At 40.5% G+C, this 13,409-nt stretch overlaps 2 protein-coding genes across 3 annotated transcripts in view; both read right to left on the bottom strand.

The window, feature by feature from the left end:
* The window catches only part of rnf43 (ring finger protein 43), a 123,956-nt gene that overhangs the window by 84,699 nt on the left and 25,848 nt on the right, over window positions 1-13,409 (bottom strand). The gene's annotated exons all lie outside the window — the stretch shown is intronic.
* On the bottom strand, window positions 6,949-13,233 carry LOC106528053 (hepatocyte cell adhesion molecule; the record flags this gene model as incomplete). Its single annotated transcript, XM_014023112.1, is given in 2 exon segments — window positions 6,949-7,290; window positions 8,719-13,233. Coding segments are annotated over 2 exon segments (424 nt in total), but the record flags the coding sequence as incomplete, so codon positions are not given.

Below are 13,409 nucleotides of genomic sequence, written 5' to 3'. Positions count from 1 at the left end.
CCTACCTACCTACCTACCTACCTACCTACCTACCTACCTACCTACCTACCTACCTACCTACCTACCGTTTACTCAAGTTGTACCTACCTACCTACCTACCTACCTGCCTACCTACCTACCTACCTGCCTACCTACCTACCTACATACATTGTTTACCAACACACAACAGTTTAATGTGATGATTTATTGTTTACAAGTTGATTTAATTTTCATCCTACACTCCAAGACACTGAATGTGACTGTGCACCTGTACATCACAAAGACGATGCTCAAACAATAAAATGTGCAGCTCTAGTGTCAAAAAGTTTGTTAAAAAAAAGCCAACCAAGCAAAACAAGTGATGCTATAAGTTATGCCAAGTTTGTAATTGTGTAAATGGATTTTCTAAAGAGCAGACAATGCACATTGCACTGGATAGAGAACATACTTCCGCACACCCATTATCTGAGAAGTCACTAAGCATATGAGATGACATCACCGGCTTCACATGACACCCCGCTTCCGTTTCAGTCTGAATGGGAAGAAAACAGCACTGACCTCGGAGCAGACCGTCTCTATGGTGGGCTTGTTGTGAACAACTGTGTAAAAATAAAAGAATGCCGACAACAGACAAAGGAGCAAAGAAAAATCCTGTGCATAAAAGAGGACTGATAAGTCGTGCAGGTAGGTGATAAGAGACAAAGGCCCTACGTGCTGAAACGCGCCATGACCAGAGAGATGAAGGCCGCTGATAAGAAACATGGAGCTGAAGGTGGCGAAACACAGGGATCTGTAATGGATTGACAGGAAGAAAGAAAGCATAGARTGAGAGAGACGCTGGAGTCCCTCACAGCTGCACCTGTGAGTAATCTTCAGAYTTGTCAGTGTGCTTGGATGGGCGTCTGTGCAGGCTTCACTTCCTGTAAATGGGCCGGCTGAATATGTAATCTGTCCTCTTTCATCCCCATCCGTTCTTGCTGCCCGCCTGGCCATGTACAGTTACTCTGCTGTGCTGTTGATCAGGGTGGCATGAAAACAGCACTGACACAACAAACTGTGTGTCAACCACACAAAAGGGAGCTCTCAGGGTCATATCTCCTCCGGCAGCCAAACCGAACGTGGTCTTCATCACGTCCATCCCTGAACAGGCGCTTTAAAGAAAACAAGAGACAAATCCACTAACCAGAACAAAGAAAGAAGACCAATAAATACCGATGACTCAACAACGAGTTTCCCAGGTGTTGGGTTATTTTGGCCGGACTCTCCTGTCCTGCTCGTACTCTGTTTTGGAACAAATATAAAACTCCCTTGATATTGGAATGTCAAGACTCTGACAACGCACGTGTACACACTCACTCCTTCGTCTTTCCTACACGTTCTGAGGGCAGAAAACAGTGTTACACAACATTACACAGCAGTGGCTGAACACAGATTTCTGAATGCACAGCTGTTTTATGGTTTTGTCAAACTCTAGCTCGTCATATTGTTGGGAACATTCTCCTGATTTTGAGACGATTAATGTAAGAGTTTCATGACATGATCTTAAAGTAGCTAAACTTTTTTTTTCAGGCCAAACATTCAAGAATATTAGTAACACTATGGAGCAGTTAGAAGGACCCATGTTTGTTTTCATGTCAGGGAAATGTGATCAATGAAAGTGTTTAGTAATGGTCTTTGGTTAATTGTTTCTCTAAAATGGAGTTTGAAAGAGTACTACAGACATTAGGAAGATGAAGTTAAGAGCCAAGACTCATACAAGTCGGTACAAAAGACCATCTCATAGACCACGTATTTATAGCTTCTTTTTTGACAGGGTTGATGCAGTTTTAATAGTTATGATGCTAGAAGAGCATATAAATAACTCAACTAATCAACATATGCTTATATAAGGACTACTCATATCCCGTTTTGTCCCTCACGAGTCCTAACTGTACTAAGAAAGTACACATTTGATACAGATTTTGCACCTATTTTAGTCAAACCTTGAAAAAAATAATAAATTATGCTCGACCTCAGGTAATATCATACAATGTATTAGTGTACAGAGTGTGTTGAAGATGCTACTGCCAAATCAAATTTTAAATTAATAGCTCTAAAGCTGAACTATAAAAGGCAAAATACTTGGAGCATATCAAAATTATATATTTATCAAATAAGGCAAAACACTGGCGAAGAAGCTTTCAGAAACTTAGAAAGAACTACGAGGAGCACGAAAAACATGAAAGACAACCGCACTAGCAATCGGACACACAATGAACTGACAAACACTGATGGCGTGAGCCAGAACATGAAGGACAGACTAATGAGGGTGAACGAGGGACACCTGGAGGAGACACATGAACAGGTGAGCGAGGGCGGGGCTGGAGGATTAACAGACAGGAGGACAGGATGGAAAATCACTGGGATTCACARAAAAATAACAATAACTGAAAGGACACAAAAAGACACAAAGATATTTATGTGTTATTGGCTCAGCTGACTGCGAAGGGAATCTTGAATTGGGTTGGCTTGAACAGGTAATCAGCTGTCGATGTACATGTTGATGTAAGTTCATGAGATATTTTTCTAACACCCCARTAGATAAGGACAAAGATTGCACACAATCAGTTAGTGCTTGGCATATGTGTTGAGGATAACTCTTCCCTTCTACCACACAAAAACAAGACAGACACACACCAGCAAAAATATGATCACCCACCTTTTGGGAAGAGGACTACAAATGGTTAAAAGGACCGCGAAGTGGTCCCTTGTGATCAAAAAGCACCAATTTAAGCCTTATGATAAACTGTGAGACCTCAGTTGTTGCTTGAGAGGATTTATAACATTTAAAAACACCCTCAAAAYGCTGAATGATCAAATGATCCGGGTGTTTTGTCTGTCAGCACCCTCTGATGCTTCATGATATGACAGAGGAGGAACCCACAGGTTAAGGTAGAGTTTATGTTGGAGTTCGATGTTGTCTCAAACATGAAAACCCAACAGATTATACTCTRTGAAAACAAGAAAAAAAACATCAGGGATGAAATATGCTTTCACTTCAAGTCTGTCTTTTTTCCCCCATCGTTTGGTTTCTACGGATCACCGGTCCAAGCAGATGAGGAAAGCACTCTTGTTTTCCTGAAGCAAGCTGTCTGCTGTCCATCCACATCAAGCACATCCAATGCGCTGGCCTTCGCCTCACCGCCTCCTCCTCCTCCTCCTCCTTCTCCTCGCAAGAAACTGAGGCCGAAGATGGGCGCCGTGCCAAATACACCAGATAGTTTCATCCACAGCTGCACTCAGGCGGCTGCCCCCAAGTAACAAAAGAGTCCACTCATTAAAGCGAAACCGTCTCTCGCAGAAAGAGACAAGCAGGGACAGGGASACTGACGACAAATGTTTCAAAAGCAGAAAACTCCCAGAAAACTTCACCCAGGAAAATATTATTCTTTGGCAGAMAAAAATAAAATAAATGTTTGTGCAGAGGGAAAGCCTCTTGTTACAGTGAGAGCAGTAAGTATGCAGCCTGTCTTAGAAATTGATAGTAGCTGATACCAGATGAAAAAGATATCTGGTTTTGTGTCTTGAGGCTATGCACAGCATGCTTCCCACGTGCCAAAATGTATCCGAGCTTTCTCTTCCATAACAAAACAAAAACAAATATGAACACTACTTTCTGCAAAAGCATGTTATCAGTCTACTTGTTGCTGTTTTGTTGTCAGGTAGTTAAAACGAACACACAAACAGAACTGACAAGATTCATTTTAATTATCTGTCAATCTTAGATACCTATGTTTTATTTTCTGTACCTGTTTTTAAGGATCAATGAGGCAGATTTTATCAGGAGCCTACATACACTGATCCATCACAAAAACAAAAGACAAACTCAATGGACTTGAAACAAACTCTGTACGTAAAGTTTTATTAGCTCTGACAACCACAGCAACAGATTTTAGACCCAACTTTTTGCTAAAAAAAATAGGCATCGGCAGCTATTAATCCAATTTGTTTTAATAGATTTAATTGAATGATTGCCGCTCCTTGATTATGATAGGAATAATGKGAAACAATTAGTTTATAAACGACCTCATATCTTGGTTGATTTGGCAGAAATGGGTTTCTGTGTGGGATTCCCATTGCTTTAAAATTGCTAGTTAAAACTAAACACAGCTCATTGAATAAGAGGTGTTGTGTTCTTTAAGCCTGGTTTAAGATAGTTGTGCCAATTTCTAACTCAATTTTCTCCTTCCGACTAGCTTAATGATGCCCCATGTACTGATGGCTCTAAATATGATCTTTTGAGATTTTCCTGCCAGGTATCAGGTGATCTAGTCGGCTCAGAAAGACGTTGGGACGGCTCTGATCTTAAATCAGGTTTGATCAACATGTTGGGTTGTTTTGGCCCAATATCCCAGCATGTGTGGTGTTCCCCAAGGACAAACGAGCCTGTTGAATGTGACGCGTAGCCCATCAGAAAGAGGAGACGGAAACATGGAAGGGAATCTAAAATACAGAAGACAAAACAACGTCTGGTGGACTTATCTCCGAATATAAATATATTTATTAGGGGGTGCAACGATACAGAAAATTCACAATTCGGTTCGGATCAATACTTTAGTCTCACGGTTCGATATTTTTCAGTACAAAAAAAGAGAAATTTCCATGCCCCTTTTAACTTGTAATTTATTTAAATTAATTATGACCATTTGTTTAACCTCAAAAGTACAGTTTTTAAATTAAATGTTGCTGAAACAGCAAATTTCTCAGTGGATCTGCGCTCAAAAATGCAGCCTAGGTGGAGTAGTCGAACACAGATCCACTGATCCTTCAACACAGAGCATCTTCAGAAGACAAGCTGATAAAATAAAATTTAAAAATCTGTATTGTTCGATACAAGTGTGTACTGAACCTAAAGCACTGTTTTGAACGGTTCGATACGGGTACATGTATTGTTGCAACCCTAATATTTATATAAAATACATTATGTTTTATTAGTCCATTTCATGACCAAACCATGAACACATARTCATACATACCTATACATACCCACAGCTTATTGAACCTAAAAAAGGCTGCAAAATTTTGCATTTTTAAAATAAAATCAAAAATTGTACTTTGTTAATAAGTCATGTTTTTATTTTAAGGTTTTAAGTGAGGCCTTTTAAAGTGKGTTTCTGTGAAAATATTTTACAAATAATCAATATCTTATTTGTTGTGGACTTGTGTCTCTTTTGCTTTAATGCAACCTAGAAGAACAGACACCCAGCATGAGTGAGAGTTGCACATAAACATACTATCGTCTTGAATATAATGAGATGTCAAAACTCCGTTGTTCTGTCCTGAACAATGAGCTGATATCTGAGACATAAATATTGTGACTGCGAGGCCCACCAGGATGTTTTGCCATGCTGCTAACGCAGCTAAAAATGAGGGGAAATGAACAATGTGGTTCAGTKCAGCTCTAATTATATTGCATTTCATAGAGGATGCTAACCGCAGTGACATTCCACCACACTGCGTTTGATTAGTTACAGCTTCAAAACAGTCAAGGATCTCTACTCTTATAGTAACATACGAGGTGGCCACATAAGCCCTAATTTATTCTGAGGAGTCCCACCAGCAGCCTGTGTTTTCACCGGGAGCCTCTAACATTAAAGACTGCTGTGCACTATTTCTGTCATTTGGTTAACTTTTACAGAATGGCCCTCTGACGACCAGTANATATATATACAGTATATTGCTTGATGACCTTAAGAATGCTGGAACAACTTATTTAGTAGAATACTAAAAATCTTTTTTAAATGAGATATGAACAAAATATTGGTTAAGATTTGTATTTGTGTTGTGATGCTGTTTGTGTCTGGAGACATGGTCCTGAGCAGTCCAGTCCTTGCTCACTCATGTCAGTCCACCTGCAATGTGGCCTTAGTCCGTCGATCTCCTAATGGTCGCTGCGACAACGCCAACTGTTATGGCAATATTTATTTAACAACAGAGACAGAAATACGTGGTCCAAGAATGAAGGTACTCCATGGGATGATCAGCTGAGTTTATTGCAACAACAGGAAACACAGAGAACAACCTGCCCTGTCTCTGTGCCTCTGCTTCTCTCTGTCACTATCTCTCCACTGTCACTCACTTGAGAGGCCTCATATATATATTAACGAACACCATTATGTCATCTTAGCAAGATTTGATACAAGGTCAATAGAAAACACAAAGATAAACACAAGTGATATCTAAGAATGACTGTTGTTAGHARATCTTGTTCTGACTTTAATCATTCTGTCTGCAGATGAACAGCATGTCATGAAAACCTAGGTCATTAAAGTATATCATGAATTACTGGCTTAAACCTAAAAGTATTAGTTCCACCACATTGATTATTTGAAAATATATTGTGCATTAAGTTTAGTTTTATTACTCGTATGTTGTACGTTTTTTTAGATACATTTTTTTTTTAATTGGGGGCAGATGTTATAAGTTTTTATTCTTCTTTCTGCTCCTTTTCATTTGACTACGATGTGATTGTCTTTTTGACACAACAATGTTGTATTATTTGTTTGTTTCTATTATTGTTTTTGTTCTTTTATTAATTGTTTGTTTTATTATTTGTTTGTTGAATGAAATAAAGTTCTACAAAACTGGATTTCTACTTGGTCTTGGACATTGAGGATTCAGGATTTTATTTCAAGACCACAACTGTAGAAATATCTCTAAATTACGAGAATATTGTTGAATTTATTTGTTAACACCATTGCTGTCATTAGATATTAAATGTACTGATTCAAATCAAGTGACTTAATTATGTATTTTTGTTACTGCTGTCCCCACTCCCACTTGGTTTCACCCTTCCTCGGTCTTGGTCTTGACTTGGTTTAGCCCCTAAAAGTCTTGGGCTTGTCTCGGTTTGGACTAAAACACCAAAAGCGATATACTAGAATCCTGACAATACTGTAAAATGATGTTCAACAGAACCTCCGCTCCTACCATCCACAGTGAGTGTGATGCTGCCCTCTCCTGTGAAGACATCATCTGTGATTGAGATCTCCACGTCATAAGTTCCATCATCAGAGGGCCTGAGGTTGTGCAGAAGCAGAGTCCCGTTCTCAAAGATCAGGATGCGATCTTGATACTCTGACCTCAACGTCCCAATGATGACTGTTCCGATCGTCTGGACGACGGTGACAGACTTTTCCCTCTTGAGCTGCCACTTGATGACYGGCACATCCAGGCTGAGACTGCTGTATCGGACGGACAGAAGGGCCTCCCCTCCGACTACTCCTCGAATCAAAGTGTTGGGGATAGTCATGTTCACTGCCAACACGTCACCTGTGGAGAAGCATGAAAACAAGGCCCCACTATTAAATTTTCATGACGTCACAGGTCAGTTGAGGGATGCTACAATAACTTTGAAGCTGAACTGAAAGATTGTAAAGGATCTAAGCTGGGGTTAACCCTGGAGAGACTGACTAGTAATTAAGTGGACTGATTTAATGGCATCCTTTGTTTGCAAATTGCAGCTGATTTGATATGCCTGGACTCCCTTTCTCAACTCAACCCTTTGCTAAAGACACACTAACCTCTGCACTGGTACTTAACATTGAGGCAGTATGTAAACTGTTTGTGTTCCCACTGTAATAACTGTTCAGCAAACAATGATTTCCAAATGAAGACACCACCTCATCACTGCGTCATTTATATCCAAGCCAGTTTTATGTGTGTCTGTCTCTGGGATGGGCCTGCATGAACCAACAGCAGTGAGCTTTGTTTGTTCAAATTTCCCTCTTCATGAGCAAAAACACTGGGAGACAACCAGATGCAAGCTTCGCAGAAACACAGCGGCTCGGCGACTTTGTTGCCCGACAGTAATGAGGACAGCTGAAAACATGAAAACACCAGTTCTGGTACCACCTGCAGGGACAATTACTGTATCTTTTACAAAGATGGGGCACAAGACTGCAGAAACCTTCAGTCTGATATATGCCTTCATGTAAACAGAAAAAGCTACTTTTCTGAGAGCTTCAGGTAAAGCAGATGTGGCGACGCTTAACAAGGTTAAAAAAAAACTGCACAAGCAAAGAAAGTCATAATCTAAAACAATTAGTTTAACTGTTATCATACTCTCTTAATATTTTGATAAAGAAAGCTTCAACATTACTGATCCCTGCAGTTATTACAAATATGCTGGACTATTAAGTCTTTATTTGGGTTTCCTGCTAGTGTTCTAATGAGAGTTGGAAGGAGAGATCATATTTCCCCAGTTTTAGCTCCTCTCCACTGACTTTGTCAAATTCAGAATAGAATTTAAAATCTCACTTTGAACACACAAAGCTTTCAACAACCAAGCTCCATCATATATTAAAGATCTTATTGTTTCATATTTTCCTAACGGAGCGCTTCGTGGCCGGTCGAGGCAGATGGAAAGCTATCCTGAGCCTGATTCTGCTGGAGCTTTCTTCCTGTTAATAAGGAGTTTTTCTTCTCCACTGTCGCCAATGTGCTGCTCAGGATGGGAAACTGTGACGAAGTGATTCAACACAATCTGCTGACTTCCTAGGATTTATTTTATTTTTGTACAAAGACATTTGTTGTGCCTTGGCACTATATAAATAAACTGAGTTGAATTGAACATTAAAGATAAGTTTCTTTTTAAAGCTCTCATACTTAGACAACATTTTTTACGTGTATTTTACCACAACTGTTGTCCCACTAGTGCCTTACAAGTTCGTGTAAATTAGTTTATGAAATGCTGCTTACCTGAATTGTTGAAACCGAAGCATAGCAATAGAATCTGATAAATGGTTTTGGCTTTTGAAGAAGCGTCCTTCTCTGGCTGCATCTTGGGTAAAAAGCTTTGTTTTTCTCCCAGACAGTCAGCACGATTTGTGACTCTGGGCTGGACGAAGAATACAATTCATTCATTCACACTGTGCTGAAACTGAAGACTTGTTGTTCTCCAAAGCCTCATTAGAAGCAGGACAACAGTGTATGCCGTGAAGTGCACTTGTGAATTCCAATGGAACAGAATCAAATTGTAATTAATCGATTCAGAACCTTGAGAATAAAAATCGATTCGATTTAGGGAATTGGCCACGATACCCAACCTGAACGKAATTCTCAAGGTTTGACCATTTTGCATTAAAAATCAGCTTTGTTTATGCAAAATGGTCAGACCTTGGCAGTACATTCCTTTAAGGCCTTTAATTCACAATAATTTTGAAAAGCTCCAAGTTCTCGATCATGTCCTGTCCCTGCATCGCTGCAGAACCATCCAACCAGAAGATGCATCTGAGTATCAGGAAGTTTCCACAGCTCTTGTGATTTCATGTTGTTATTTTTAGCAGCAGGGCTCATCCAACAGGACGGTACCGTGCTACTGCACTGCCCTGACACTCAGCAACCTGCAGTGTCCTGTAACCCCCCCACTCCAAAGAACTAGGCCACCCAGTGAAGACATCAACATGCTGATTGTTGGCCTCCAGAACATTTACCTCATCCTTTACCCCTACCCCCATCCCCTACACACTGCTCAGTTGGTTCCCACACTCCCTGTCTCTATAGCAAGCATCACTGCTCACCAGACTTTACCCACACAAAATGGACCAATGAGCAGTGACCTCATCATRAAACACCCACGCACAATTTCATRTATAGTCAAAAAATAAATAAAAYAAATTAAACCCCTACATTTTGGCACACATTTGAACACCCAATCACTTCTACTTGCCTGTCTTTGGGATGAGTTCTAATGAGCACTGAGTGTGAAATGTGTTGGTTTGGTCTCATCTGGTCCTCAGTTAAACCATCAGTTTGTTAAACCCAGCTATTTAAAACTGTTCAACCACATTTTAGATATGTATGAACATTGGTGCAGAAAAGTTTGTAAAACTACAAACTATTCATATTTCTGAAACAAGTTCATCCGTTTTTAAATTTTGCACAAATGTAAAAACAAAAAAAAAGTTTAAATCTGTTTGTAGTCAGGAGAGAAATATTTTCCAACAAGATATTTTAGGGAAAACTTCAGAACTTCAAAATTTAAAGCTGCAGGTTTTCATTAAGTTTGGCAAAACATACAAAACTGTCATGTCCTGTTGTCCTGCATTACCTATGTGTTGGATTAGCTGCTAAAATCAATAGTATTTTTCTGTTCCAATGCTTTAAAATAAAGAAACAGAAGGACAGGAAATWTATTTATCAAMCTTTGCTGAAAGTGGATGAGAAATCATGGTTTTGTCATCAAAATATCTCACGAAGCCCTGGATGGATTTTAGTGACACTCTCAGAGTGATCATTGGATGTACAACTAAATAATCCTTGGAATTTAACTGACAAAAAAAAAATAAAAATACTGTGCTGTGATTGGTCAAATCACAATCTTGATCAGCAGATATCACACTCTGTTCAGTCATACCTCACAGAGTTTGTAAAGAATTACTGTTACAGGTGTAATTTTTTTTTATACTTTTCCTCCTACTTCATATTCAGGCACKGTTGTTTTCTTCCTGCAGCTTTCAAGTAGCTCTGTCCCTCTGCTGGCTTCTCGAGCTTTGTGGCAGGAAAAAAAAGGCTTCTCTGATCAAAGGCCATGACGTTCCAACCAAACAGCCTGCAGCTATCAAAACCGTTTGTTTATTCTGCATCGCCATGACAAGATCAGATAAGAAGTCTAAAAATGTAAGGGACTAAAGAAGCAGGTAGACGCTGACAAAGCCAGGTGTGCAGGTTACAGTGGCTGAATGTGTTTAGTGGAGGAAATAGAGGGAGATAAGGGAAAATATTTGTTTTCTGTGCTGCTGGATACAAACCCCAACAACAACACAGGACTGGACAGCTTTCAACTTTTTTATGAACTGAAGCCCCATAAAAACAAGTTAAACTCTTCTATAGAAACACTGTCTCATAATTCTACCTAAAAGAAAGTTTTGCTTGTTTTAGGGAGCATTTCCACWGCAGCAGAGTAAAGAAACTGTCACAGCGCCAACCCTAATGAAACACTCCCCTTCCTTGGGTGACCAAAGAGCTCCAAAAACAATGTCACCCTGGAAAAACAAGTGTCGAGCCACRGCTTTGACTGCCGCTGACTTCCAAGGATGGAACAAGTGCTGCATACCCATGCAGCGAAGGAAACATAACTCACAGCTAGGGTTGCCTCCCATGACTCCAAAGCCTCCAACTCAGACCACAGCCTTGAAACACTACACCTGCTAACAAGGCGGCCTGACATTTCGCCTCCACGATTTACTTTTCTCTGTATTTATGATCGTTTGTCTATTTTGAAGCCAGCCCTTCTCATCTTTCCTTTTGATTTCCTTGCACGTTTCCGCCCTTCCATTAAAAATCGGCAGCAGCCCTCGATGGGTGAACTCTGAACCGAGTCGGCGGAACCAGTAGGTGAGGCGCGAAAGGGAAAGGGGGTCAACTCGTTCACGATTCGCACCATAAAGCTTCCTGAAAGGTCGCTCGGGCTGAATAAGCAGAAGTGTGTTAACCTTTCACCTTCACACGCACCAAACGTGTAGAGCCACAGGAAACTGCCCCACAGGGGTGCCTTTTGAAAGTTATTTGTTTGACAGAGTGTACGCGAAAAGACACGTAGACATATCCCCACCCCCACCCCACAAAGAGCAGGTGTTTGTTAAAGCTGTCCCWGGAGAGGAACCTTGGCTACAGCGTTGTGTGATCGCTCCCACCTGTGGAGCTCAAATATGAGACATTTATTATACGGGGGGGACTTATCTAACGCTCCCTATCTGATGGACTATGTAATAGAGAGGCCACAGACAGATCCGCTTTCACTGGCCTGAAAGGCTGGAGAGGTGACCCAAAAGGAAATCATTATGCGCRAACACAAAAGCGATGTAGGTGTGGAGTAAAAACGCTCTGATGGGTGCTGCCCCGTCTCCTCCCAGCTCGCCACGAAGACTGCATTAAAATGTCTYCCCGCGGTGGGAGGTCTGCAGAAAACCTGCAAGTGAAATCACAAATTACCACCTCTCAAGTAATTTAGGCTCTCTAAAACAATAATTCCACATTCAGGAAGTGGTGAGCACGGTATTGAACTCTTGATTATGTGCTAAAAGCTGTACGTGGGTTATACTTCATCCATATTTATGCTTACTGTATTRTGAAGTTCCCAGCAATACCCAGCTGTTAGGAGCTGCCAGCAAAATTTAACACCAGTTACACCATTCATTCACACACTTAAAGGCAGTTGAGAGTTCCTGTTATTAGCTGCACTTGTATTATGGCTCCACAGCGGTGATGGTCTGTCATGTGATCCTTCGCTTTGCTACAGAAATATCTCAGCAACTAACAACATCCCTCAGCTCCGCGTGCACGGCTCATTAACATCCCTGAGATGTTAGCAAGTCATTATGTCGGAAAAGCAGCTCAGAGTAGCAATAAAATGCTGGAAAACTCACTGTTCATTATTTTTTTATGTCCGCTCAGACCACAGAGCCCGTGCGACATAAATCTCGTCATCTCACCTGTCAGCTACGGTCCACTGTGTTCCTCGGCGAGCAAGCGTGTGCGCGCCAAATTAGGCATTTTTCATTTCAAAAGGAGGCGCCAAAGTCACAACAAACAACAGAAACAGGATTGGAACTGAAAACAAAAAAACAAATACTTGTGCTGTGAGAGAAAACTCCATCAAGTTCGTAAAGAGCAATCACACAAACTTTTTTATTTTTTTATATAAAACGTTAACAAATCTGTATTTTATCACCACCTATTAGGCTGTAGTAAAACTGTAGACCACTCAGTGTAGCGCTGAACCACAGCTAATCCAAAAATAGTATGAACACAAGCACGTGACCGAAACAGTTTACCCACACAGATGTAGAAAGAATCGACAACCACGCTTCCAGCATGTTAACATTAGCTTCACCACACTAACAGCTCCAGACTAAACAAGCCCAAAGAAAAGTCTTCCAGTTCAAATTACTGCTGGCTGAAGTACTCCAACTTTATTTATAAGCCAATAAATTAAGGGAACACTGAAAAMACAAACAGCATAAATAACTACTGAGCCTTTATTTAACATCTCATTCGTTTATGGTTAAATAACAGATTAGCAACGAGTTTTAAATTTATTTTTACACTCTCCAGAGAAGTCTGACACCAGCTTCGGGAACAACTAAGACACGTGTAAATGCAAATCTGTAAATTAGATCCCATTCAGCTTCAGTTTTACTAACCATGACCAGAGTGACCAGGCTAACTCTGACCCATTTTACACACTAAAACCCTGCAGTGCTAATAGAGGTTAGCCAGTAACTGAGAAACAAAATTACAGAAGGGAAAATAAACTGTTTTTTTCTGCAGCTAATGCCACATTTTATGTGCGAGGCGGTCATGTTGGATTTTGAGGTGGACGCTGATTGACATCCTCAAACTTCCCAGGTCAAAAGGGGTCTGTGGCTGCATGACCAGGGCACCTGTTC

Source organism: Austrofundulus limnaeus, unplaced genomic scaffold, assembly GCF_001266775.1.
Source record: "Austrofundulus limnaeus strain Quisiro unplaced genomic scaffold, Austrofundulus_limnaeus-1.0 Scaffold357, whole genome shotgun sequence".
NCBI classification, from domain to species: Eukaryota; Metazoa; Chordata; class Actinopteri; order Cyprinodontiformes; family Rivulidae; genus Austrofundulus; species Austrofundulus limnaeus.
This window is presented reverse-complemented; position numbering and strand designations above follow the sequence as displayed.